The sequence below is a fragment of the Grus americana genome, chromosome 1, assembly GCF_028858705.1.
Source record: "Grus americana isolate bGruAme1 chromosome 1, bGruAme1.mat, whole genome shotgun sequence".
In the NCBI taxonomy this organism is placed as follows: Eukaryota; Metazoa; Chordata; class Aves; order Gruiformes; family Gruidae; genus Grus; species Grus americana.
In genome coordinates, this window is record NC_072852.1 from 128,521,462 (window position 1) to 128,547,333 (window position 25,872).

The 25,872-nt window shown below is 42.7% G+C and overlaps 1 protein-coding gene across 1 annotated transcript; it reads left to right on the top strand.

Annotated features, from left to right (window-relative positions):
- The first annotated feature begins 8,036 nt into the window (after positions 1–8,036).
- TASL (TLR adaptor interacting with endolysosomal SLC15A4) lies at positions 8,037–17,325 on the top strand. Its single transcript, XM_054809574.1, has 2 exons — positions 8,037–8,330; positions 15,263–17,325. The coding sequence occupies exon 2, from the start codon at positions 15,264–15,266 to the stop codon at positions 16,140–16,142; it is 879 nt and encodes a 292-aa protein (XP_054665549.1). The 5' UTR covers positions 8,037–8,330; position 15,263; the 3' UTR covers positions 16,143–17,325.
- The last annotated feature ends 8,547 nt before the right edge of the window (positions 17,326–25,872 follow it).

Below are 25,872 nucleotides of genomic sequence, written 5' to 3' on the forward strand. Positions count from 1 at the left end.
TAGATCCCCGAGCCTTCTCTTCTCCAGGCTGTCCCAGCTTTCCCCACCTTTCCTCATGTCTCAAGTACTCCAGTCCCTTAATCAACTTTGCAGCTCTGCGCTGGACTCGCTCCAGTAGGTCCATGTCTCATAGTGGGGAGCCCAGCGTTGGACCCAGCACTCCAAACGTCTCTCACCAGGGGTGAGCAGAGGGGAAGGATCAGCTCTCGTGCTGGCAATGCTCTGCTTAATGCAGCACAAGATGAAATTGGGCTTCTTTCCACAAGGACACATTGGTGGCTCATAATTTTAATTATTTTTTTTAATTTAAAATATTCTACCTCATTCCTAAATCTGTATTGTTTCTGTCCTAGTCTTGCTGAATATGTATATGTATCTTCAGTAAATCCTCCAACCACCACATCAAACATACACTTTAACTCACTGAGTTCCACCTAAAAGCAAATACATTTGTTGTTTTCAGAAACCACACTGGATCAATTTTTCTTGAATTGTTTTCCTCTTATTTATGTAACTAAATAAACCTTTGCTATCAGTTTTCCTTGTGAAATCTCAGTTTCGGCCTCCATCTGAAAAAGCTTCCTTGGTTCTCTATGCCTGTATCATTGCTTGATTTAATGTTTTTCTGCCCCTTACCAGCAACCATCTCTGTCAAAAAATCGACTCAGCAACCCTTAACTTTCAATCTGCCTTTCAGAAACTTGTCCATGGCACCATTCCTCCCTCTCATCCCCTCCGCCAGGTCTCATGCCCCTGGATATTGCTTCAGCAGCAAACTGCCATGAGCTTTTCTTTGTTAGCAGGCAGAACCGACGATTTGTCCGCGGTCGTTCTAGCCTGTAACATTTGCTGCTTTTCCTTTTTTGTTTGTTGTTGGCATAGTTGCCCGGGAGTACCTAACTCAAACAAAACCACAGGCAGTGGTTTGCTGGCATCTGGTTTGTATGGACAAAAGTGCAGGAGGGTTTTCTATTTTTATCTTGTTAAAAGTACTCAGTGAATCCACTGCTTTTGCTGTTGCTGCTTCCAGATTTCCCTGATCATCTCCACTGTAAACCTCCTGAGGACAATGCCTGAATTCAGACACAATATTCAATTTAATGTACTGGCAGAGAATTTGGGATAGCTGAAAAAGTTGGTTGCTGGAAGGTTGAAAGAATACGGAGTGAGGAATGGAAATCAGAGTCAAAGTAAGAGCCAGTACTTGAGAAAAAGATGAAATTCAGCCAATTACCACTGGATGGCTCTACCTAGAAATTACATGTGCCAATACACCTAATGTAAGCAGACATCTGTAATACGTCTTGGGTTTCTGCAATTTTCATGGTATTTTGATACACTATCAAAAAAATCCCATCTTACTAGCCTGACTGCCTTTGATTTTATTATGTTAAACTGAGGTATAGTAAAAAAACAAAAAAGAAGAAAACCCCCATCTATTGCTCAATCCTGTTTTCCAATTAAAAACTCTTCTCCTGATCTTAAAGCCTCACCACTAGTGACTAGTTGTCACTGAACCAAGAAGTACATTAGCAGCGTGACGCATGATTTATTTTTAACAAAGACTCAATGCAAGCATTGGAATTAGAGTGTGTATCATATGGCAGGATTTTATATAGGTAGGCAGTGTTCCAGCTGATCTGTATTGCCTTTGGAAACAGCATTTGAAACTTTTATAATACAATTAAGTAGTTCCTCTTTTGGAATTACACAGAAAATCCTGGCTTATCCCAGAGAGTCTATCTAGCCACAGTGGGAATCTGATGGAAAGACAGGAAGAAAACTGCCAGTATTGTACTGAGCTAGTCCCGCAGAGATGAATAGCCTTCCTTGTCCTCAAGGTGCAGACAGGTGAAACAAGCTCCTCCTCTTATCAGCTGGGATTTGCTGAGGCTTAGAGCTTATTAAATCTGCAGACTTGCTGAGAAGGGAATCTAGAGCTCACCCAGCGGCAAAAAAGCAGAAAAAGGTTCTTGGGGGAAGGAAGCCAGAGGGAGGAGAGAAAGGTAGGCTACGCCCTGCTCTGGCAACTTTGGTGAAACAACTTCAGGCTCTGCTGCCCCCTTCCTAGGATGGTGGTGTGGGCTGCTGGAGTCTCTGCTCTGGACACTGCATCTGAAAAAGACTCCTTCAGTAAAAGGTGGAACTACGTTCCAAGCAGCAAAAATATTTCCTCCCAGACCTACTGGTTAGTCTTATCACTCATCCAATGACGTGCCTTTCTATCTAGTACACAGGACTTAATTAGCTGCTACTTAATTCAGTGAGCATATGTGAGTAATCATTTCAGACTTGTGAAGCAAAGAATGCATTGTAACATCCCTGTGGGATTCCTGCAGTAGGAAGTGATCTGACGTAGACAGGGGCTCAAGCGCTTTTTTATTCTGCAGGAGATGCTTTGAAATGCAGGGATCTGGGATGGCTGCTTTATTTGTTTGCCACCTGAAATACTAATTTTGACCACTCCTATTTGCTAGGCACACTCAGGTTTACAAATAAAAAATATTAATGAAAAAATTTTTTAATATTGTTTGCTGAAATTATTTATATGAATTTCAAGCATTTAAAGAAGTTTTCAGCATGTGAAAAGCAATAAATACAATGAAAACTGGGAGAAACCACCAACCCTTCAGATTGCATATACAAATTTTTAAAGTTTATATACTTACAAAGGAATGACGCATCTTGGGGAAAAATCCGGAAAACAGTCCCTGCTAAATTTCCTCTTTGAAAATGGACTTTTAAAGAAATGGACGAGGCCTACCACAACATGAATTCTGCGAAAGGAGCAGAACTGAAGTCTTTGCATCCTGGAAAGCTTAAAAAATGACCCCAGAAGACCGCCTAAAAAGATCTGGCAGGTGCAAACATAAGCGGGGTTATAGCTGCTGACAAACCCTTGAGCCGAGCTGGCTGGTGAGACGGGGAAGAATACACTTCGTTGCTTAAAGAGTGGTTGCAGTTTGCGCTCTACCCAGCAGACTGCCATTTCAGGCTCCTCTCTGCTGCTGACTGAAATGCGTCATACCCTGAGGTATTTCAGTCAGCAGCAGAGAGCAAGCTGTACGCCGTATTTACGGTGTACATCAGTATTTCAGTATATATATATATGTATCTATACATTGTGGACCACCTTTTATCCTCATTATTATTTGAGGCTAGAGGGGATTTAAAAAGGAGGTGGCATTTAGACTTCTGGGTTTTTTTGTTTAAAAGGTCATCCATTTCTGAGTTGTCATGCTACTAGTTAAAAAACAAAAAAAGAAAAAAGAGAAGTTTTTTGCTTTTGGCCAGACACTGGCAATGGAAAGAGGGCAGCCTGCCCAGCACACTACCTTCTGACGCTTTACAGGCCACTTGTGATTCATGCACTGCAGACTAAATAACAGTGCTTATATGCTTATGTGCCCATATGTGGTTATGCACGGAAACCACAATATACTCCCTGCCATCAATGGGATCACTTGAACAGTAAGGTACTTTACTCAGAATACATTGGTGCAGCATTATTTATGACCTTCATTAAAAAAATATGGGCAGAACAGTTTGACCACTAATGATAAATAAAGGATTATGAATGAAGAGAGGTTGAGATTGAAGGGAAAGATTTCTGAACTGTGACAAGACCGGTCTCCTAGTTCATGTAAATTAGTGAGAGGAGAAAAGAACATGAACATGAACTGAAAAGACTTCATTAACTGGCTATTCATTACTAGAAAAGACTAACGCTGGGAACATAATGTAGAACAGTTTCAATATGCTACGTCCAATACTGCCATTTTTTCTCATAGAAAACTCCCTTTGGCCTTGGAGATTTTATCGGAAGGTGCAATGATCTTGCTTATAATTTTCTCATCTCAAAGGTCTTGCTTTTTTTTCTTTATTTTCACATAGATTGAAGCTATAGAGATGACTGGATATAACTAAAATATTTATGTGAGCCACAAAAGAGAAATGAAATTTAACACAAGAATAAATTGTATATTTTATTGACTAAATGGAGCATGTAAGGCAGAAAACGTTCCCTATTACATTGTCACTTGAAGTACAAAAAGTATATTATAATGCATCAAGAAATCAGGAAATTCATGGCCCTTGCCTCTGTAGATAACTAAAAGATATCGTAGTTATTTGTATGATGAAATGACTATTTCATTTTGATGTATCAAACTCTGGGTGAAAAACTTGATCGATTTAGCCACGTGGAAGGTGCTGTGCTCCCTGACTCAGGTTCCTGGAGGTAAGGCTCTGGGCCCCAAGCACAGCCAGATTTCTCGGTGCTGCGTGGGCAGTCGCTGGCCACGGGCAGCTGGAAACAGTAAATACAGGTGGGCACCAAATCTCCCCCGCCTTTCCAGAGCGTCGAGGCTCTCCGTGCATCCGTGCCCTTTTTTTCCTCCTTGGAAGTGCGTGGCCAAGGTGAGAACAATGCCACAACCACCTTTCTTCCATGTAACAGGCGGAGGGCTGGAATAATTCATCCAGGAGACTCCCTTCGGCCTGAGATATCTCAAACCCAGACTTGTCTGGCACACATTTGGAAGATGGGAATCCTTCCATTTTACCCAGAAAATTACATTGATCTATTTTCTACTACCAGCAATGAAGAAAGAGAAAAGAAAACTGTGCATGATAGAGGCTTCTTCCCTGTTTAAAGACTGATGTTTTACTCAAATAATTGATTATACTGGTGTAATTAACACATTGGAAACTGAGTTTCAGGCTCTGATCAAACATGGCATACTGGGAAGCTTGAAATATAACTGATTTTGCTGCTGTAAGAAACATAAATCATTCGTGATTGTTCTTTATGGTGAAGTACTGGAAAATGTGCTTATCCCCTTCCCATAACCTCTTCCCTTCCAAAGACCAAAAAGATTCAAAATATCCGCTTTGTCATATTGCACAAAGTAATTATAAACTAGGTGATAATCTTAAGGTGTTATCTTTAACCTTTTGAATCTCAAAATTCCTAGTTAATGGTACAGAAATACCAAATGGGGATAGAGCTAAAACTGTTTAATAACCTGATAGAACTTACTGTATACATACCTGCTTGAATATATATACAGGAAAACTGATTTATTTTCTGCACTTATTCCTACTATTCATTTTAACAAAAAGCTATGGAATATTGGTCCTCTCAAAGGCTCCCAATTTATAATTTCTAGAATACAAACATTTCGCCTACAAGTGACAGGCAGCTGCCTTTGCACTGTTTGACAAAACAGGCGCAGGCTAAGCAGGGATTTATTTATACTGAACCTCTGTGGTGGAGCCTGTAGCTATACAGAAGGATCATCAGCTTTCTCTTGTGTTCATGGCAGCGTAGCGTTACCAGTTAGTTACAACATAGTGAAACAGACTAGCTGAATGTCATTGGCGGGCAGGGGTTACTCGGTGAAGGAATGATAAACTGTCTAGTACTGTCCTATGGATGAGTCCCTTAACAGCATTTTTCTGTTCTGCTTACATCAGCCAATAATGCATCACATTCGGAGCAGATGTGGACAGCGAAACAGCTGATGCTGAAACCCTACCTCCGTGATGTGCGTGTTCTGGGGAGGTTATTTTGGACTAGCTCCACTGAGATCCCGTGAAAGCCCATGAAGAAACTTGCCCATGCCAAATTTCAAGTATGGTCCTGGTGTGTGTCCTCCTGTTGAGCTTCATCCAAAAGGAATCTGCTTCACATGCTTCAAGAGGCAAATCAAGACACAGGGAGGGCATACAATTGGAAGATTTGTTTTGAAAATAAACTCTTGAACTGAAACAAAAAGCTAAGATAGACGCACTTAGGGTCAAAATTAAAGCAGTTTCCTAGAGCAAACTCTGTGGGAGTAGAAGGAACGTAGTAGAGAAGGAAACAGGGAACTGTGCAATTTATTTGAAATGTTTTTCTTTTTTTTGGGGGGTGGGAATAACACATTCTTGATGCATTGGACTTTCCATAGTGAAGTACACTGACAAAAAGAAGTTGCTGTGGCCACAGGCAATATCTGAGCTACATTTACAGATGAAGAGACTGACTGACTGACTCCTAAGATGCTGAAACTTTCCCTCTCCTCTCGCTCCTATTCCGCTGGGTGTGGGAGGCACAGCATATGCAGGAATCTTTGCAAAAAGGGTCAGGTACCAGTATGTTGTATAGTCTCCCAACTTATTCAGCTCTGAATCTGGCCCTCAGAGTGTTACACTCAGAACAGTTGATAAGCCTCAACGTAAAAATTCATATAGGACAGTGCTTCTTAGCTGAGGATAACCCTTCGCACGTCATGAGTGAACATGGAGAAGGTCACTAGAATAAATGAGTGTCCCCAAAGCCTAGACTGTCAGGATGTTAATGTGCAATTTGTATGACAAGAAATGACAATTCTACATCTCCCTTCCATAGGCACATATAGCTACTGTGCAGAAACACAGACAGTGTTTGACTTCCTCTAGAGCACTCAAAACATTACATGTGCATGACTGGGAAAAAAAGGGTCACTTATTTTTTCCAAATCTAGATGCCTGGTATCTCTATGAAAGCACATCATTGATTTTTTTCAGTGGTTCTGGATAGCTGTGCTTTTCTGGCTGTGGAAGCGCTTTTTACTTTCAGAAATCTGTCCCTTTGTATCTTGCTGTTTTTACATGGATTATACAATTTAAAATATATCTTGAAAACTCTCTGAGGACCTTTACAGAAATGCTTTTTATACCACCAAAGTTATTTCCCAACAGTCTAACTATAAATATTGAGCTTCTGTGTATGTAGAGCTCTCTGGATCTACAGAAGAGGTAAAACCTCCTAGTGATTTATTTCTTGCTCCCCTCAATGCTATTTCAACCAGATATGGAAACACCAAAAAAAGTGTTGGACAAGTATAAATTTGGCAAGGCCTGACACTGGCCCATAGTACCCATGAAAGATCAGAAAAAAATTACAATAATGTTAATATTAATGTTTATGTTAAGCATAAAAATGTTGTCTGTTACTACAGTAGCTTTATTTCCACAGGGAGCGCTTTTACAGCTAAGATACCTCTTGAGATTTGCATTAAACTTCCAATTTTGTCCAGTTTTTGTGCTTTTTAGATGCTGTTGATCCTAGCATAGCATATGATTTGGTACAGTATTATTTGATTAAACTCTTGTATGAATTAGCTAGGGATGTGTAGGTATTGCCAGAATGACATATGTAGTTTTTCCATGTCTATGGCTAAGAAAACTTTGGATACTAGTCCCAATCACATATCATATCACAGCAATTATTTAGCAAAATGATGTTAATAGAAGCATTGTACTACAACATATTTTCTGGCTGGCAGAGTTGGAGGCTTCTGAGAAAAAAAATAATAATTAAGAAATAGGTCCTCAATAAGGAAGTTAAAATACAGTGAGAATGGAAATAAATTTCTCTTATTGCAATGTATGGATACCTGATGATGCCTTTTTAAGCAAATTCTGTACATGCTGTTGGGATCAATTCCAACAGTACTTGTCCTCTGTCCTTTAAGGAATACTCCAACACCAATCTCAAGCCATCTTCACTGTCCACACACCTCGAGCTTGGAGGGTGAACTCCCGCTTGCCCGAGGTATTTTCCCAGACTGCGCCTGCTAAGAGAAGCCGCCTGCCTGGGTATGGCAGGCACGGAGGCACCGAGTGCACCTCCTGACAGGCCTTGCAGGTACCAAGCAAAACCCGAGCGACCAGCTGAGCTGTGCTGTTTGGTGGGAGCTGAGATGTACGAGGGTCTGCAGATAACAAAGAAGGCCTGCTGTGAAATGCATTTCTGCTTTGGCATCTCACTCGTCCTACCTGTTTTGGCATGACAGTCTTGACATGTCTAGATGTCTTGCTGTGTCAATTTAAAAGCAGAACAATAGATAGTGGTTGAAATGGGGTACACTGTAAGTTACCAACAAATGAGCTGTTTCTCCAAGATTGTTCTAGCTGTTCAATTCACTTTTTTCTTTTTTTTTTTTTTGGTACAACAGTTAATACAGAGAAGTCCGTCTGCCTGGAGCGAGTGTGTTGCAATCAGCTATTTTAACAGTACACAGTTTCACAACGAAGTTTCATTTAGACATAAAAGAGGAAGCAAGTTCAGCGTGTTGCAGTTCAGTCAGTTATAAAACCCCCTCATCTCCTAAGGGACTTTCTTTCTATACTTCTGTGCTATAGAGGATTAGAAATAAAACACATGTCATTCTAGAAGTGTATTTAAAAAGGAAATAAAAACAGAACATTGCATTTTGGGGTAGGACAGACTCACGGGAAATTTTAAACTGGTTAGAAGACAACAAATTTTCTGTACCTGGTCAGCTGCTGTATCTTTGGAGGTAAGAACTAAAATATACTATGCATTATATAAATGTATGAAAATGTTGCTCTTGCTTATCAAAGTGGCTCATTTCTGTTTGTGTGGGATCACAGCTAGTAGCTGGTAAAACGAAGACGTACTTTTTCTGGTTTGAATGCATGTGCATGTTTGCAGTCTCTCAGCCGCTGTCCGCATGCGGTTTCTGCTGCCTTAAGAAGTGATGAGAGCATTTCAAAAGTGCCCTCCTCATAACTGTGACTGACTGTGATTGCAATGCAACTTCAAAATGCAAAAAATAATTGTTCCTCTGATATTTATAAAGTCTTTCATAAAATCATGCTAAAAATGTTTTTCACAATACTTTTAGAGGGAGTCTTACCAGGTGTGTTGCTTTTATCATAATTATGGTATTTTTATTGATCTTTCTGTGCATGTTAGTGTACTGTCTAAATAATGTCTTCAAAGCGAGGTACTCTATTTGTAGATTAGAAATAAAAATACTCACCATAATAGATAAACATGGGCATCATATTAAAAAAAGTTCATAGAAAAAAGCCGAGACTTCTCTGAAAACAAGGTGATGCTAAAAAGTGTAAACAAAGAAACTTTATCATTGTATTCTCCTGATTCACAGTGAATTTCCTGGTTCGCTGCAAATTCGCAGCTTGACCTGGGTGTACACACACAGCAGGCACCCTTCCCACTCTTTTTTATACTCTACAGCAGCTGCGAGTAACGTTTCAATGCTTGGTAGTGCACCATTTCCCTCGCTCCTCCTGGGAAACCCCTTCAGCCTTTTGTGTCTTTCTTGCTTTACCATTTATTCTTTTCACTTCTAGAAAGTGTATTATCTTCTAGAAGAGTGCACATGAATTTATTTCCTCTTTACTTTAACTGCTTAGGTACAAAATATTGCAGTCCATATAGTTCAGTCCTGACAACAACTAACAATTCATTAAAATAAACAGAGAAATCCAGAAGCATGAAATGATTTCCACCCTAGAAAGACATAAAAGCATGGTGTAGAAATATCACACAGTCAAGTCATCCTTATGAATGTAGAGCCTGATTCTTTCCTGCCTCACATTTCATGTTGCTTACAGCTGTGGATATGAGATGTAAAATGCTATCAAACCAGATTGATGGTGTCCTAAAACAACTTTGTATGGATATAGATGTATAAGAAAAGTATGGAAAATTATGAACCAAGCTTGCTCTGTATGATGCTTCAAGGAACTTGAACTGATAAAACTGACTTGGATGGGAAATTATTTGAGAGTTCAAGAAGCTATATTTACCCACATACAGTTTTCATTGTACTTTTATGGAAGCCTATCCCCCTAAACCCCATTTAGAGATACCACAGCTCTCAAACATACAGTAAGAATGTATTTTTTTCTAAATGAAAGAAACGGCTGCTCCTGAAGCTCCCTGCCATCCATTTAGCATGATTAAAAATGGGTAGACACTTGTATAATGAGAACATTCAACAGTACAATACATATATAAAGTATAATGTGTTCTTGGGGAGGATATCTCTCCTCACTTGCTTCCTTCAGCCTGTTCTTCAAGTAGATTCCCTCATACTCTTGAAATACAGGATTATTATCCTCTTAAACCTACTCTAGTTGTTCCTCCAAACACAGCATCTCTTGGACTGTTGACATGTGAATAAAGATGATCAGGGCTCATGTTTTCTTCAGTGGGAAGACTAAAAGATCAGAGCGAAGAGAGCTGCGGGGAGGGGACAAGAGGTGTTTGTCTCACAACCGCTGCTGAAAGAGCCTCGCGTCACAGTCTCGCAGGTCCCAGGTCTCCCAGAGCAGCAGCAGGGAGAGGAAGTTACATATGCACCAGGTAGCATTTGGATGCTTGTGCAAAAGCACCTCTTAGCTATTCCTCTTCTGCCATGGGCAAAGTGGGACAACTCCTACCTCAAATAGCAGGCACTGTTATCATAGAATCATAGAGTCATAGAACTGCCCAGGTTGGAAGGAACCTCGAAAGATCATCTGGTCCAACTTTTTGTGGAAAAGGGAGCCTAGATGAGATTATCTAGCACCCTGCTCAATTGCATCTTGAAAAGCTCCGGTGATGGGGACTCCACCATGTCCCTGGGGAGGTTGTTCCAGTCATTGATTGTTCTCACTGTAAAAAATGTCTTTCTTACATTGAGATGAAACCTCTCGCAGTGCAGTTTGTACCTGTTGCCCCTCGTCTTCTCCATGTGGCTCCTTGTAAAGAAAGAGCCTCTGTCTTCTTTGCAGCTGCCCTTTAGGTATGGAAATATTGTAATGAGGTCTCCCCCTCAGCCTTCTTTTCTCCAGGGAGAAGAGTCCTAACTCCTTCAGTCTTTCCTTGTAGGGCAGGTTCTCCAGCCCTTTGATCATCTTCATGGCCCTCTGTTGGACCCTCTCCAGTCTGTCCACATCTTTCTTGAATTGTGGGAACCAGAACTGCACACAGTACTCCAGGTGCAGCCTGACAAGTGCTGAGTAGAGGGGGATGATCACGTCTCTGTCTCTGCTAGTAGTGCCTGCGCGGATGCACCCAGGGCCCGATTTGCCTTTGTTGGTGCAGCAGTGCACTGCTGAGCCACGTTCAGCTGGCTGTCCACCAGGACCCCCAGGTCCCTTTCAGCTGGGCTGCTCCCCAGACACACAGATCCTAGCCTGTACTGGGCTCTTTGCTTATGTCCTCCCAGGTGCGAGGCCTTGCATTTGTCTTTGTTGACCTTCACACTGTTATTGCTAGCCTGTCCAGGTCTCTGTAAGATGGCTCTCCCTTCTGATGCGTCCACCTCACCACGCAGTTTAGTGTCATCAGCATTACCTTTACCCAAGCCAGCCCTGGGCACTGGAGATAGCCCTTATCAAACGAGGTTCAGATACCAAAGATCTGTGCGTTTCAGGCATTAAGGAAAGGCTATACTCATCCATATGCACAGCTCATTATTCTACCTTCTTCACTCTCCTGATTTCCCTACGCTGGCACTGGGGCTTCCTGGGAGCTGTTTCACATCAGCGCCAGTGGAAGGTGAGATACGGGTCCTGCAACACGTGCAGGCTCGCTCTCCAGCCTCTCCTGCTTGCCAGGTGAATTCTTGCACGCACGTCCTGCAATCTGAGGTAGATCCCAAACCTCACGGAAGGGATCTGTCTGTATCTCCACAGCCTGGAAAAGTGTCTCTTAAAATGGGGAAAATATACTACAGATGGAGCCAGAGGATTTGAGTTTCCTTGAGACAGGGAGACTTCATCATCTGGGGTCCCATCTAGTAAAACAGCTAGAACTTAAGTTACACCCTGTGTTAAAACTTGAACTCCAGCTACCAGCAGCACAACTTTAGTGTCGTTCAGAGCCTCGCTCAGGGATCTGAAATCCAGACGTACTCAAACCAAGCTCGTCTCTTCTATGAGTTTCCATCCCCTCCTTTGGCAATGCAAAAGAATGTCCCTTTCCCCACAGAGCTGTGATCCCAGCTGACACCATGTTCTTTCCGTTCTCCCTAGCAACTTTTCATCTTGCTCAGGTTTTTATACAGGACACAATTTATCATATCTCTTTGTGTACACTTCTCAGGCTTTCCTTAAGCGTTTTGCTTATCCTGAGCCAAGAACTCCCATTCTGTTTGCCTGCTCCCAGACTGTAATCTGAGGTCTTTATGCAAACATTGGCACCATCGCCAAGCATTATAACCCAGCAAATTTGCTGCCACTCAGAAAATACTGGCAATAACACTGGATTCTCCACGTGGCTTTAAACATTCATCCTGCCTTTAGGCTTTTCTGCTGCTGAAGAACTGAACAAAAACCCCAGGCAAGACATATGAGTTTTTGAGATCATCTGACAGTAACAAAGACTATGTCAGAGAGAAAAGAGAGTGTAAACCAGGCAGTCTTCTCCCTCTGTCTCCACTAGGCTTAGATAGAACGTAGTCAGCTCCCATTTGCCAGGACAGTAGCCACGCAAGGAAAAATCTATTTGTTCGCCTCTCGTGCAAAATGCATCAGGTCAGAATTGTAAAAGGGACTGTTTTTCCTTGTGCAACGAAAGTCAGGCAGTTATTTTCAGGAAGAGGGAAGTGAAATCTGAATTTAAGGAGCGTGAAACCTGAAATATTGAAAGGCATTAGATATAATCCCTGTGCACTTGGAATCCTGGTGTATACGTGCATCTGTGGCATGGAAGGGGGGTTAAGAGAAGGGGCACAAGAAAGAAAAATTAATGAAAACTCATCGGATGTCAAATGCAAGAATTAAAGATGACCTAATTGCGTGACTAGCCATTGGTAGTGATGGAATAACAACTTGACAGGGGTATATATTATATTAAGTACTAGGACCAGGGGTATATGCACCTCTCTTTTGCATTCAGGCTCTCAGCACTGCCTATCAATCAAAACTCCAGTCAGATTTCCTTGCAGAGCTGGGAATAGTCAGATTAGTGCGACAACCCTTGCCAACTTTGGAGGGTAAGCTTGTAACTCGTTCAGCAAAACACACAACTCCTGAGCACGATGGGAGCCTAATCTTTTTGAATTTGCCAGTTCTTTTGTTTCCACTCCTGGCTCAGACAGCGTGCTGTAAAACACTTAAAATAAGTATTGCAGAATGCAGTGCAAAGAAATGAAACCAACGGTTTCATTTCCCTAATATTTCACCTTATGACAGAAACAACATACATCTGGGTAGTAGGAAAGACAGAAGTGTCACATGCTACCTGAACACAACTGGCTTTGCGTGCGTTGGTTGAGCAGTGAGCAGGCCATATGTTATATTTCCACTCATTTCTCAGAATCCACATTAAAAATAAGTATAGGAATAAGCGCATAACGATTCCAGATTCATGTCAGCCAAAGTTAGTGGTGACTTTGCAATAAAGCCATCTGGGCCATGGATGATGGGGGGAAGGGAACAGCCTTTGCACCGCAAAAGCGGGGAACAGAAGCAGAAGAGAGAGGGGGATGAGTGGATAACCTGAGTAGCTCTGGCATTTGGCTAAGATTTCTGTGGTGGCACCTTAATCACAGCTAAAACCTAAGACAAGACAACAGCAGCATACTGCAAGGAATGACAAGCCCCAAAGATTATTTTTCCCCCTCTTGTGTAAATAGATCACTTTTTATTAAATGTTACCTAACTGTGGGAAATCACAGCTAGCAGCAGCAGAGAGGATCCAGGGTCACCAGAGCGAGTATTTGAAAACGTTTGATTTCCATGAATATTTCCTTCTGAAGAAAGTTTATTTTCCCTCCAACCTTCTTCTTCACAGTGTGGAAGTGATTCCCCCCCCCGCCCCAAGGAAAGTACTTTCTCACGCTGCCTCCTTCCTAACATCTGTGTAAAGTCTATATCCGTGCTTAGACAGAATTTAGCCAACGTTTATTATTAGTGCAGCATTTTGCACTAGCAACTGTGACACATGGAATCCTTTACTAAGAAATGAGAGTCCTTACGCTCTTGGAAAAGATAAGTGGAGCGGTCGACAGCAGCATGGGGTAGCACAGCATGTGCCAGAGAGATGCCACCTCCCCATTCACAGTTTGTGGAAAGATGTTCCCGTTCTGGTGCTCCATCACAGCGGGTGTTTTGAAATAGACAGGCAAACTGTCGAATAACTGGAGCATATGTTCATATCTGCAGAGACAGTGTCCGTTAAGGATTAAAATGATGTAATTGGATTAAATAGTAAATGAAGAAAAGTACTCGCTATTAAAACAAAGACAAGTTATTTGTTCCTCTATCACACAAGTTATCTGGTAGAAAGAAGAAACCGATTTTTATTTTAATTTATTTTTACTTAAGATTTACTTTCTCTTTGCTGGACCACACAATTTCTTTAGGATATTTTTCCCATTGATCGTCTCCTTGACATCTGTTAAAAAAAAAAAAAGATGCAGAGGTGGACTTCAGAATAATTATATGGTAGTGGAGCTGCTAAAGCTTGGGCAGAAACATTTACTGACGTGCAGATGCACGTGTGTCCTTGCTAGCGAGTCCGGCCTTTCATTACCAACATGTGTACACAGCTTTTGAGACTGAGCTGCCTGCTCAGAGAGGGAGAGAGTCAGTGCCTGCTGGAACCTGATTGTGCCTTTGTAGAACCGCAGTGGAAACCGATTTCGGAGCTGGTGGTACTCACAACTAACCCGACTATGAAGGAGCAGGAGTACTTCTGAAAAGTGCGCTTTCCTATGCATTACACTGAAATAAGTCTCTTCAAAAGTACACTGCAGATTTCTACATCTAGGGTAGTCAGTTTAAGATCCTTTTATAGTAACTGGAGAGTGATAATCAAATCTAGGGCATAATTCATCTCATTTTGATTTAGGTGTCTAAAACGGGCCAAATGAATCATGCCTCCAAAAAGCCTTGCGTTTGCCGCTGACATTTTCATGTCTAAAAGTTAGAGACAATAAATTCCATCCTGCTTGGCATGCAGAAGTACAAAGTACTAATTTAATGATCTGAGATTTTTTAATGAAAAAGGAACCACACCTACAGTCATTGATCAGTCTGGACCAGAAGGGGTGATACTCTCAATATGAATCTCAAACAAAGTTCAGAGGCAGCTGACAAACCACACACAACAAAAGTTGTTTTAAAGCATATCAGAAAAAGGGGGAAACCCCTTGGCTGCTTACTGAAGTCAAGGACAAAAATATACATATTTAAGTGTAAGCTATTACAGCAACTATTACCACAACAAACTACTTGTTCCTCTCTTCCCAACTCACTTCTTGTTGGAGGTATTGGACGTGCCGTATGTTATGTTATACAGAATATGCTTTGATGTGATGACACTCTTGTTCATGTCCAAATCGGAAACATGTCTCTGCAGCTAGTAACAGACTTGTGAGTGTAATCACCACTCAATGAGTTTGTAATGAACTAATGGTTTCTTCTTGTCATTTTTCTGTCTGCTGGTGGTTCCTTCCCCTTGGTGAAGGATGCTGTCAGAAGGTTACCTTTACGGAATCGCCTACCTTTGTGAAGACCTGGACCCTGCTCTCTACAGCAAGAGTTCGGCTGAGGAAGTGGTGTATGAAATGAGGTCCATTAATTATTCTTCCATGGACGAAGCACAAGGAAAAAGCCTCCTTCAGAGATGCAGATCTGCTGGCAAGTGCATCTCCTCAGTCTGCTCTAGAGGTAGCAAGCACAGCAGAAGGCAGAAGGATAATCTCCCACAGCCTACACAGCACCCTGCGTCCGCCGGGCAGCCGTCTCCAGCTATTCATGTCTGCGAGGGGGTGACAAGAAAAGACACCTACCTGGTTCCATCTTCCTGCAAAAGCATCTGCAAGAACTACAACGATTTGCATATAGCCGGGGACTACGTGGTGCCGATTAGCTCAGTCACGACAGATTTTACCTGTGACAGTGGCATAGGCCCCTTCTTGGAGTCCTCAGAGATTCCTCCCGCCATGGAGTCCGTGAGGGTCCCCCCCTCCAGCGACACCAGCCGCAAGCCGGTCCAAGGCTACTCCTCGTGCTGGCGGCTGGCGAGCTTAGTGCCCCACCAGCAGCCCCTCTCTGACTCAGCCCTGAACGACTACCTCGAGCAGAAGCTGGTGGAACTGTACAAGCAGTACATCATGGATAGCACAGCAAACAGGGCATCCCCCACTCAGATCCTGGCCTCGGAGCTTATCATGACTAATGTAGATCAAATCAGCATGCAGATATCACGGGAGAGGAATATGGAGACGACCAAGGCCAAAGACATTGTCATTAGCCGCTTCTTACAAATAGCCAGTGAAAAGATATCTTCAGAAATTAGCACGCCTAGTCTGCATATTTCCCAGTATAGCCACACGAATGCATAGTATTTGAATGTCTGCCATTAGAAAGCTTTTATGTTCCGCAAAGTCAAGTTTTAGTTTCTTAAGACATTTTTCTGCTTCATAAAAATGCATCTACCACTTAAATTAAACCTGCCAGCACATATTCAATAAGTAAAAATATCTGTACTGTGCAGCCCCTATTGTGGACCAGATGATTTATTGTTGGCTTTTTTTTTTAAAAAAACCCAACCTTTTCTCTAAAGTCTTTATTTTAGTGAGCCTCAGACATTCAGAAAGTTTTGTAGAAAAATGACTAAGAGCATATGACAATCTTCCAGGTGGTCAGATGTTCGCTGTCTCCCACACATGCTTGACATATAATTTCAACTTTCCTCTGTCTGGAGTCTGCCATCCTACCCGTGGGTCTGTGCACAGTGAAGGTTTATGCCTGCGCAAGCACAAGCACAGTGATCGCAGAGCCACAGAAATACGGAATTTGGGATGTCATCTAGTTCATCTCCCTGCCCCAAACAGCTTTACTTATGACATCTCTCACAGGAGTGTTTATAATTTGTTCTTAAAGATGTTAAGGGATAGACACTTTACGGTTTCTTCTGTGCTCACCCCACTTATTTAATTGGCATCTTCCTGTTCGAAAGTTACCATCCCTTTTTGCGAAGCACACACTCTGTTTCCGAACAGACTTCGTCAGCAGGAGCGTGCGTGTATACCTGTGCGTTTTGCACTGAACTCACCTATTACAGTGGACGCTGGTGACCTGTGATCGCAGAGAGACACCGCCTTCGCCAGCTACCTGCAGACCTGCAGCTGTGGAGTCGTCGTGTAGGGACAGTGATGATAATAAAAGGGAAAGAGGAATTCACCTTCGTTAAGAGAACTGCACGTTGAAAAGTAAGGGCTAATCCAAAGCCCATTTGATTAGTGAGAACAGTTCCTTTGAATGCAGAAGGAAAGCTGAAACGGACCGCTCGGCAGCATGGCTAACCCCTTCTTTTGTCAGGATCATTGCTGTGTGTCACAGGTCAAGGTCATTTGAACCTGATGGATTTCTAATAGGAAGGTCCTTTTCTGTAAAATTTCACTAAGTCTTAAAAAAGAAGAAGAAAAAAAATAGCTGCCTTGTGAGCAAGGATGGTTACCTACTTTGAGTCAGTATAATGTATAACACATTGTCAATGCCAATCCATCATTGGTTGAATTTCTAAGTATCAGGATAATACAAATACTAATTTATAATAAATATTCATAATACATTTTCATGTTATTGATTCCACAGTGTCACTTTGGCCGTTGTGTTGGGGTTTTGTTTTTTGGTTTGGGGTTTTTTTATATATATAAGGCATGCCTTTATATATATTTCAAAAACAAGTGTAAAGGAGTAAACATGTCAATTTACTCTACAGCTGCTGTCTTTCCAGAGATTACTGGGATAGCTCAGTATATTCTCCTGCTTGTGCAATGAAAGCGTATCCAAAAAACAGTTGCCATAAGAACCTTTGATGTGTGAATCAAGAGACTGTAGATCTGTTGCCATAGCAGCCTACCCAAATGCTATTATTCAGCAATTCAAGATAGGTAATTTCTGATGGATAATATTTCTAGACTGTGATCAAATGCAATTTACAAATAGAAAACATATGCTATTTTTAAGAGAAAATAGTGTTCATGGTAATGTATAGGTACACACGTGTTCTGCATGTAAAATCCACTACCAATAGATCTCTCAAATCTCTTGAAACTCTCCCAGAATAAAAGGATACACTAGAATCTATGAAAATGGCTTTCAGAGGACAGCAAAATTGTGCAAATATAGTAATTTTTATATCCTACAAATACAGATTCAGGCTTTTCAAATCATGGAGGTTTTGTTCGTGCCTATTGACATTCACATCACCGAATTTTAGTAGCAAAAGATGTAGTAGAAAGCAACTTGCAGAGATGAATACATAAATCAATACCCTCGCCGAGAGATCTGGCACCTCCATCAGAGAACATAATCGATTCTTACACTCAACTCTACCCACTCCACAGACCGTGCCCTGCCCAAACAAAACAGCATTTTTTCATCTGCTTCTCAGAAATCCCGATCTTGGTTTTCCCGGCAGGGCTGTGGCCGAGACCCGTGGGCAGCACCCGCTCGCCACGGCCTCCCTTCTCCGAACCGAGGGCGCAGGAAACAGCGAGGGCAGCTGGAGAAGAGGGGCTGGGAGGTGTGCCCGGACCTGTGCGGAAACCTCCTGTCCTGGGCTCTCTCCGCGGCTGCTGTGTCAGAGGGCTGCAAGGAGAACTGGGCGCTCGGAGGACGGTGCTGTTAGAGCAAGGTGCGACAGAGCAAGAAAGACAAATCTTAAATGTGCAGAAGTGTGGCTGGTGCATATAGAGGGCATGTTTGATACTTATATTTGATTAATCAATCAACTGCAAACCATTCCATTCTCATGCAGCTTTCTTCTTCACTTAATATAATCGTACCTACTTTCAAGTAAAGGTCTTATTTTGTCTCGTCAGACTGATATTTATGAATTTTATTCATGGAAAGGTCCTAAGCATTGCAGAAGCTGGTTTATTCCGGAAAGACAGCATCAACCACTTCCTCCCTGCATACAGTTATTTTCTTTTCCCTGCCTAAATATAAATCCCCTTTTCATTTTGAGCCCTGTAGCGTACCTGCTTCTCACATGAATTACATACCAGCCACATCCCATTATCTGAAGCGGTACCAAGTAGCTCTTGGATTTAAGGCGGTTTCTACATAAACAAACAACTATTTCTTACTTGCCACTGTGCTCAGCTGAAAGTTCATTTATATCTCTGTCCTTCCTCCATTTGAAACTAATCTTCCTCTGCACAGGTATCTCTCTAGGTGTGGCTGTTTCATGCCAAATGCACTTGGATAGCAATTAGGCTGCTATTAGCATGACTCAGGTTGTTATCTAAAGAGATTATCATCTCTCTCCTTCTCCCTCCCTCCCCTCCTCTTCTGCCTCAGGGTCAAACGTTTAAAGAGAGAGACCCCAATTTTTTTAGTTGCTCCGTTAAATAACTAATTTTTAGCCAGAGGCACATCATTTCTTGACACGAGCTTATCAAAATGCTGATGGAGTCCCGGTGGCTGGGGACTGTGCACTGGAAAGGAGAGTTTGAGTCCTGCCCTCACAATACTTCCTAATAATGTGGCTGTTTTAATATGACTAAGATCACTTAGGAAGGCAAAGAAAATTGTAATGAAGATTTCAGTAACTGGTTGGTTGGTATTTTCACCAACTGTCAAGAAACTAATCTCAGAAGGATGGTTTATAACCACCTCCAGCATACTCTAGCAGCTTCCTTAAGTGTTTTTATACTCGTTGCTGGTAACACGATTATAGCACCTGGGAGTTTTATTGTTTATACGTAGCGTGACTGTGCCCCCAAGAGTCCGAGCCCATCACCCTGGCAGATGAATACTGCCAGGTGCCTCCAGAAAGGCTGGGTGTGCAGTGTGATGGGAAAAATGCTTGGCAGGGGGAGAAAAGAGAGGGAAAAGGAGGTTGTCAGATTTGCTGCAACCTATAGCTCCTGCATTTGGGTTTAACCCCATTGCTGGCTCTGATTTCTTGTCCGTACCGAGAAGCAGTGGGGGTGGTGGGGAATAAAAAGGGATATGAAGTGCAGGCTGGGCTTTTGTGCTGAATGTGAAAGTGAGCATTTCATGCTCTGATTGCTGTGTTGAGATGAAGGCAAAAAGCTAAGCACCTAAAACTGAAATAAATGAAGTTCTGCAGCGCTGACTTGAGCCGCGCATATAACTGGGGTTTCACCTTGGTGAAGCTGCTGCAGGGCAGGAGCAGGCTGGGATGTCCCGGCACCAGTGGGTTCGATGGAGCACCCCGAGGTTCCGCTCATTCCCCTTCTACTGTCCTTTCAAGGGCTGAAGCAATGGGGAGTGATTTAGGACTATGCCTTCCCCAAGCTGCTTTCTACCATGGCTTTCTCTTGGGGATAGGACCTGCTGAGGATGTAACCAGCTGCCGGTATCAATGGCTTGGGCAGGAGGAGGGTAAAGAGACTACAGGTTTTATTCCCGTGTTTATCAATCAGAATTGCTGTAAAATATCTTCATTACTAGTGTAGACAGGGGAGGCATGCCTTGTTCTCACAGATTCAGGAGGGACGATCACCAGTTTAGGGAGATCACCACATTGCAGTGATGGCTTACTGCAGATTTGAAACCACTATCGAGATACGAAAGGCCTGCTGCACTTTTGCTAATTGCTGAAGTCAGTATTTTGCCACAGAGCTCGTTACAGGCAGCCTGCTGGGCTCAGAAAGGCAGCTGCGTGCCTGCGACAGCTGCTGGGCGTCCACTTGGCACCTCTGTGTTCACAGAGGCAAACCGCCTCTGACAGACTGATAGGACAGCTATGGACGGTGCTCAGAAGGGGCAGGAATTTCTCCAGCTGCATTAATTACAGCCAGCGTGGACACAACAGGCTGTTTAAATTGGTGTATTGACATCCGCCGGTGCAAATCGGCAGGGCTGGCCTCTGGTCAGCGGAGCCATGCAGCTAACGCTGACCGAGACGCGGCTCCTGAGCTGTGTTGTGCTGGGTAAAACCATCACTGTCTTAGAAGACCATTCACAGTTTAGAAATGTATAGCAAAAAATGACTAACATGTAAAGGAACAGAGTTTCAGGTCAAAACAGAATCATTCTGTGCATTGCAGCGTTACTTCTGCTTCTGCGGTACTGGGAAGAGCTGGCTTGCCATCTCCCCAGCATTAATGCCGACAGGATTAGGGTGACTTTTCGGAATATTAAGCAGGCTTTCTAAGAGCTGAAGGGAACAATGTTCCTGAGGCTCATTCTCAGACCTTCTTACATCTCTGTCAAAGCAAATGTTGGACGACCTACCTTGCCAGAAGTGGAAATCCCCTCAAGGAACATTAGCAGTGCCTCATTTTGAATTAACATCTGATTATTACTGAACTCCGTGCTGCTGTTCCCCCCAGCGTTACCCTCCTGCTTTATCCTTCCACAAGGCTGGTCATTGCGTGCTCCTGCACTTCTGCCACGTCAAAACCTCCGGGAGTCCCCTGAGGTTCCCCTCCCTCCTCCTGCCATGCTACCCCCGTTTGGTGGTTTTACATGCCGCACATGGCCTGCTCCTGTGCTCCCTAACCTCCCCTCGCCCCTCTAACCCCCCTCGCAGAAGATGATCCTGGCTCCCCTGATGACCAGGAGAAGGACCGATAGGATGGCACCACTGGATACCGAGCATCTGGAGGGAAGCACTGGCAATGGGTGAGGATGATCAGGAGGGCTGGGGGTGGCCAAAAGTTCCCTGTGGCAGAGGCAATGGACCCCTGCGGAGGTGGAGCAAGTCCGTGCAGAGGACAGGGGGTTGTGAAATGTGCTGGGAGGCGGGAGGAGCTGAGGAAAGAGGTTTCTCAATTTTCCTGGTGAAGGTAAGTCTGAGGGGCGGCAGCGTTTCCGGGCACTCCCTGGCTGGAAGGAGCACCTCCGTATTTAAAAGACAACAATCTTGCTAGCTCCACCTGTGGCATTTTTCAAGCTTACAGAGTTGCAGGTGCCACAACCGGGGTTTCATTCACTCCCTCTGCAGCCATGGCTGAGGGACCTACGGCCAGACCGGTGTCCTACCAGCTGTGCCTGACAGCCATGTGCCAGCACGGGCTCCCGCTCCCCGGGGGCGACAGCAGGGACCAGGGGCCAGGGGAGCTGCCGCCGCTGCAGCCGGAGCAGCAGCCACCCAGTCGCTCCGCAAGCCTCCTCCGGACCCCCCCGCACCGGCTGCCCAGCGCTGACCGCCCAGGATTTTGCTCCTTTGCTGGACTTTGCTTGCTAAACACGAAGCAGAATAGGAGAGCTCTCCTAAGAGCAAACAATGGGAATGGGAAAGGCGTGAGGCACAGAGCCAGGCCCTGCAGTGGCTTTCTTCCAGGTTAATTTTTGTGTAACCAGAGCTAGAACTATGAGAATAAAATCATAGATGGCAGAGCTGACTTTGGTATTTTCATTGATGCAATTATCCAGTTTTCATCTCTGCACGCAAACCCCCTTGCCTAAAGATGGATCCTGCTTGGAGGGTAGGGACAGAACAGGAAAAGAAACAGTAATCATTTGAACAGCACCATTCTAACATAGGTGACAAATTCCAATACTTTTCTAAATGAAAACTATTTATCAAAAGAAAGAAACTTATTAAACATGTTAGAGACAGGCTTAGCAACACTAAGATAACCAGTTTTAAGAAAGAGAGGTTAGAGGTTGTCAGTTGCGTCGGTTTAAACCAATTAATTTCAAGGTGTTATTGACCTATTTAGCTGGCTGAAGTGTCACTTCAGAAGCACAATGCTTGACTAAAGAGGTACAGCTGAGAAGTTAAAAAAGAGTAAATCTATTGAGCAGTCATTCTTTCCATTTATAAGCTCATATTAAAAATGCACAGCCATGCTCTTTAAAGGCTGGAGAATTCAAGCAGAAATTTGATTATTTCATTAGATGCATCTAGAATTTATTGTTTTTAACAAAGCATAATCTAACAGGTAGGGAAAGGTTAGTTTATCAAAAGACATTTTCCAAAAATCAGCCCAGAACGGACCAACAACTGATCCTGAGAGGGTCTAGGCAATCACAAATCAGTGTGAATTAGGGGTTGAGCATCAGAAAGTACATAGTGTAGTTTCAAAAGTGACCCCTGCTTTTGCATCCATCTTTGTGAGAGAAAAATGGATCAGGAGCTTGTGGAGGAGGGTAACAGCTCTTGCTGTGCCTCAAAGAGTAATTTTTGCCACTTCATGGATGAGAAACATCTAAACTGTACATCTGGAAGCATCCATCCCTAACTTCTCACTGCTTTAAGAAATGAACCAAAGATTCCTTACTTTGTCAGCGTGTGGCAGCTAACATCCCTTCGGTGCTCACAGACCACAGCCAGTTTTTGGTACGGAGCCCCTGTGCTACTGGCTCGCTCACGCTCGTGCAGCAGAGATGCCTCCCGGGGTGCTGCGCCCTCCCTTGTCTGTGTGCATCGCTGGAAGTCCTTGCGGAGACCCCCCTGCTCCGTGCATGCTCCCCTCACGCACCGTCCTTCGTCCTGGCTACCCTGCCCCTTCCCGCAAAGTGCTTTGCCTCCTTAGCAGTCCCAGGCAGCGGGAAACACTTTCGGCTGTGGTTCTTAGACCCAGCAATCCTGAATCTTTCTAAAAAAAACCCCATCAATTGCCACACGTTTCACAGTAAATTCCTAAGAAGCGGCATCACGCTCGTTGTTTCTGGCTCCCAAACCGAGAAGTGGGTCTAATGATAAACAGAGAAGGAACAGGCAGCAGCAGCCGCCGAGAGGCAGGCTGAGCTGGCGGATGCAAACAGCTGGTGAGACAAACAGCATTACTTCTGCGTTCTCTCCAGCATATTCTGACTCTCTGACTGTCCTGCTTTTTGCATAGACATCCGTTTTCTCCAAATCCTCTTCTTTATAACTAGGTACACGATCCTACTGAAATTCCAGTGCCTCTTCCCAAATGACACTTATCCATCTTTTAGACATCTTAGCATCTTCTGAACTCATGGAGAAGTTTCCATACTTGACATATCCGTGGCTCAGGACAACTTCTCTCCAATATTCATAGCTCACATTTACCAGACACTGCACATATCACTGCTACATCCCCTTATCCTTGCTACTCCATGCATGTATCAGAAGTGCTTCATCTTCCTTCTGCAGAGAATTTGGACCTCTCCAGCTTGAGTTTCACAGTAGCCAAATTTTATCCAGACCTATTCCAGCCCAGGTCACAAAAACTGTCCCCTCAAGGCCATATGCAAATTATTTGGAAGTATGCATCTCAGATTGCTATAAAGACTTTCAATTTCATATGAAGCTGCACAGTTCATAACAGACAGCTATGATATTAAGACTGGGTGGAATGGTAGAGAGGTATTTATTAGCAGAAAACAGAACTGGGGGAGGGTATCTTTTAATTCGCACAACTACTTTGTTTTGCTTCAAACTATGTTCTAACCCCCATAGCGACAAGTTTATAGTTTTAAATCCAATGAGGCTACCAGCTCTTAGTAAACATTTTGCTTCATCAACTTCTCTTAGCAGCCTTGATCTGTGACCACTTAATTGAATTTTATTTCCTCTGGTCTTGCCATTTCCTTCTTCTTTTACTTTGCTCTTTAGATATACCCCTTTGACCTTGGCAACTTTTAATGCGCTCTTCTTTGAAATAAGGATATCACAAATACGTTAGAAGACAATTGAATCAATGATGATATACTGAGCAGCCCTAAGATAGTTTTTTTTTTCGTTCTTCCTTCTTTTAATTCAGGCCTTGACCAGCTAAACTGGAAAAGAAACTGGTAGTAGTCACTGTAGTCACTGGAAAACCAATTAAAATGAATCAATTAGAAGAACATGCAGTTCTTTTTACATAGGGTAAAGTTTCTTTATTTCTGTTAGCCTATGGTCTTTTGCAAAAAATACTTCCAGACTGGACACATAGTCCAGAGAACCCCTACGGACAACAGAAAGTCTGATTATAAATATACTTCTGAAGAGTGGAGCAAAAGAGAATGGTACCTGCTAGAATCACATTCATTAAATCAACTTGAAATGATTAAAATAATGGATTCATCCTTTTGTAAAATAATACATTACCTTTCAGGCAGGAACATGATTATTTCCTAATGATTTCATCGTGTATCTAAGGTACTTGTGTAAAAGTCAATTAATCTGATGTCAATTGTCATCACATACACTGTAAGAGTTATTGAACCATTTCTGTATACAAAATATTCAATTGCAGTTAAAGATCAAAGGCAGTTGTAAGATGATAAATCAGTTTGAGATTACACTCACTTTCCATGCCAATTCTCATATACTGTGAAAAGAAGTTCATTAGTGACCTGTTTCTTTATTCTGCTCACAACATGATCAGCAGCATATTGCAAAAATCTGTGATACATATTCTTTTATCTAATGAAGCCACACAGCATCTGATCCTATTGGATCATCTATTAGATGTGACCAGCGTATCTTAAACTGCAGTAAAACAAAAGAAGAGGAAAAAGAATGTGTGAGCTTTCAAACACAAATTAAAAATAAAAGACAAGTTTTGTTATAGGCAAGTTGTATCATCTTTACTGCAAGTAAATAGCACTTTTCTGTGCAAGGCCTTAGCTCAATGGACTGAGTCATGAAACAAAGCATTATTCAGTTTAAGTAAGGGCATCAGATGCAAGCCTTTAATAAACAAAGAAAGAAAATGTCTCCAAAATATATGAACAATAACTTTAGTGACATGATTGTAACTTGGAGAGAAGCTACGGGTTCAGGTGATCCTACTTAGATTGAAGTTCTCAACATGAGACATCCAAATCTGATAATTTTGGAGGTAGCGTGTTTCCATGCATGTCTATTGTTGTTGTTGTTAGTATTATTCTTTTTTTTTTTTTCTTTTCATAGATGGGATAGGGTTATACTGTGAGGAGATGTAACCCTATATATTTTTATTCATGTTTGATGACATGGAGACGGGATAGCAATGGAGGAATGAAGAGAGAAGAATGATGTCGTCAGAAGAAGGAATTAGTAAAACAACCTTCAGAGAAGGGTGGGGAAAGCAGAACTGAATTTGTCAAGGATGTTGTAGTTCTTGAGAATGCAGAAGCTGAGAATTTGGACAAGAGCCATCTCTATCTGTTGGTGGACAGCAATTGTAAATGGTGTGCAGAATAAAA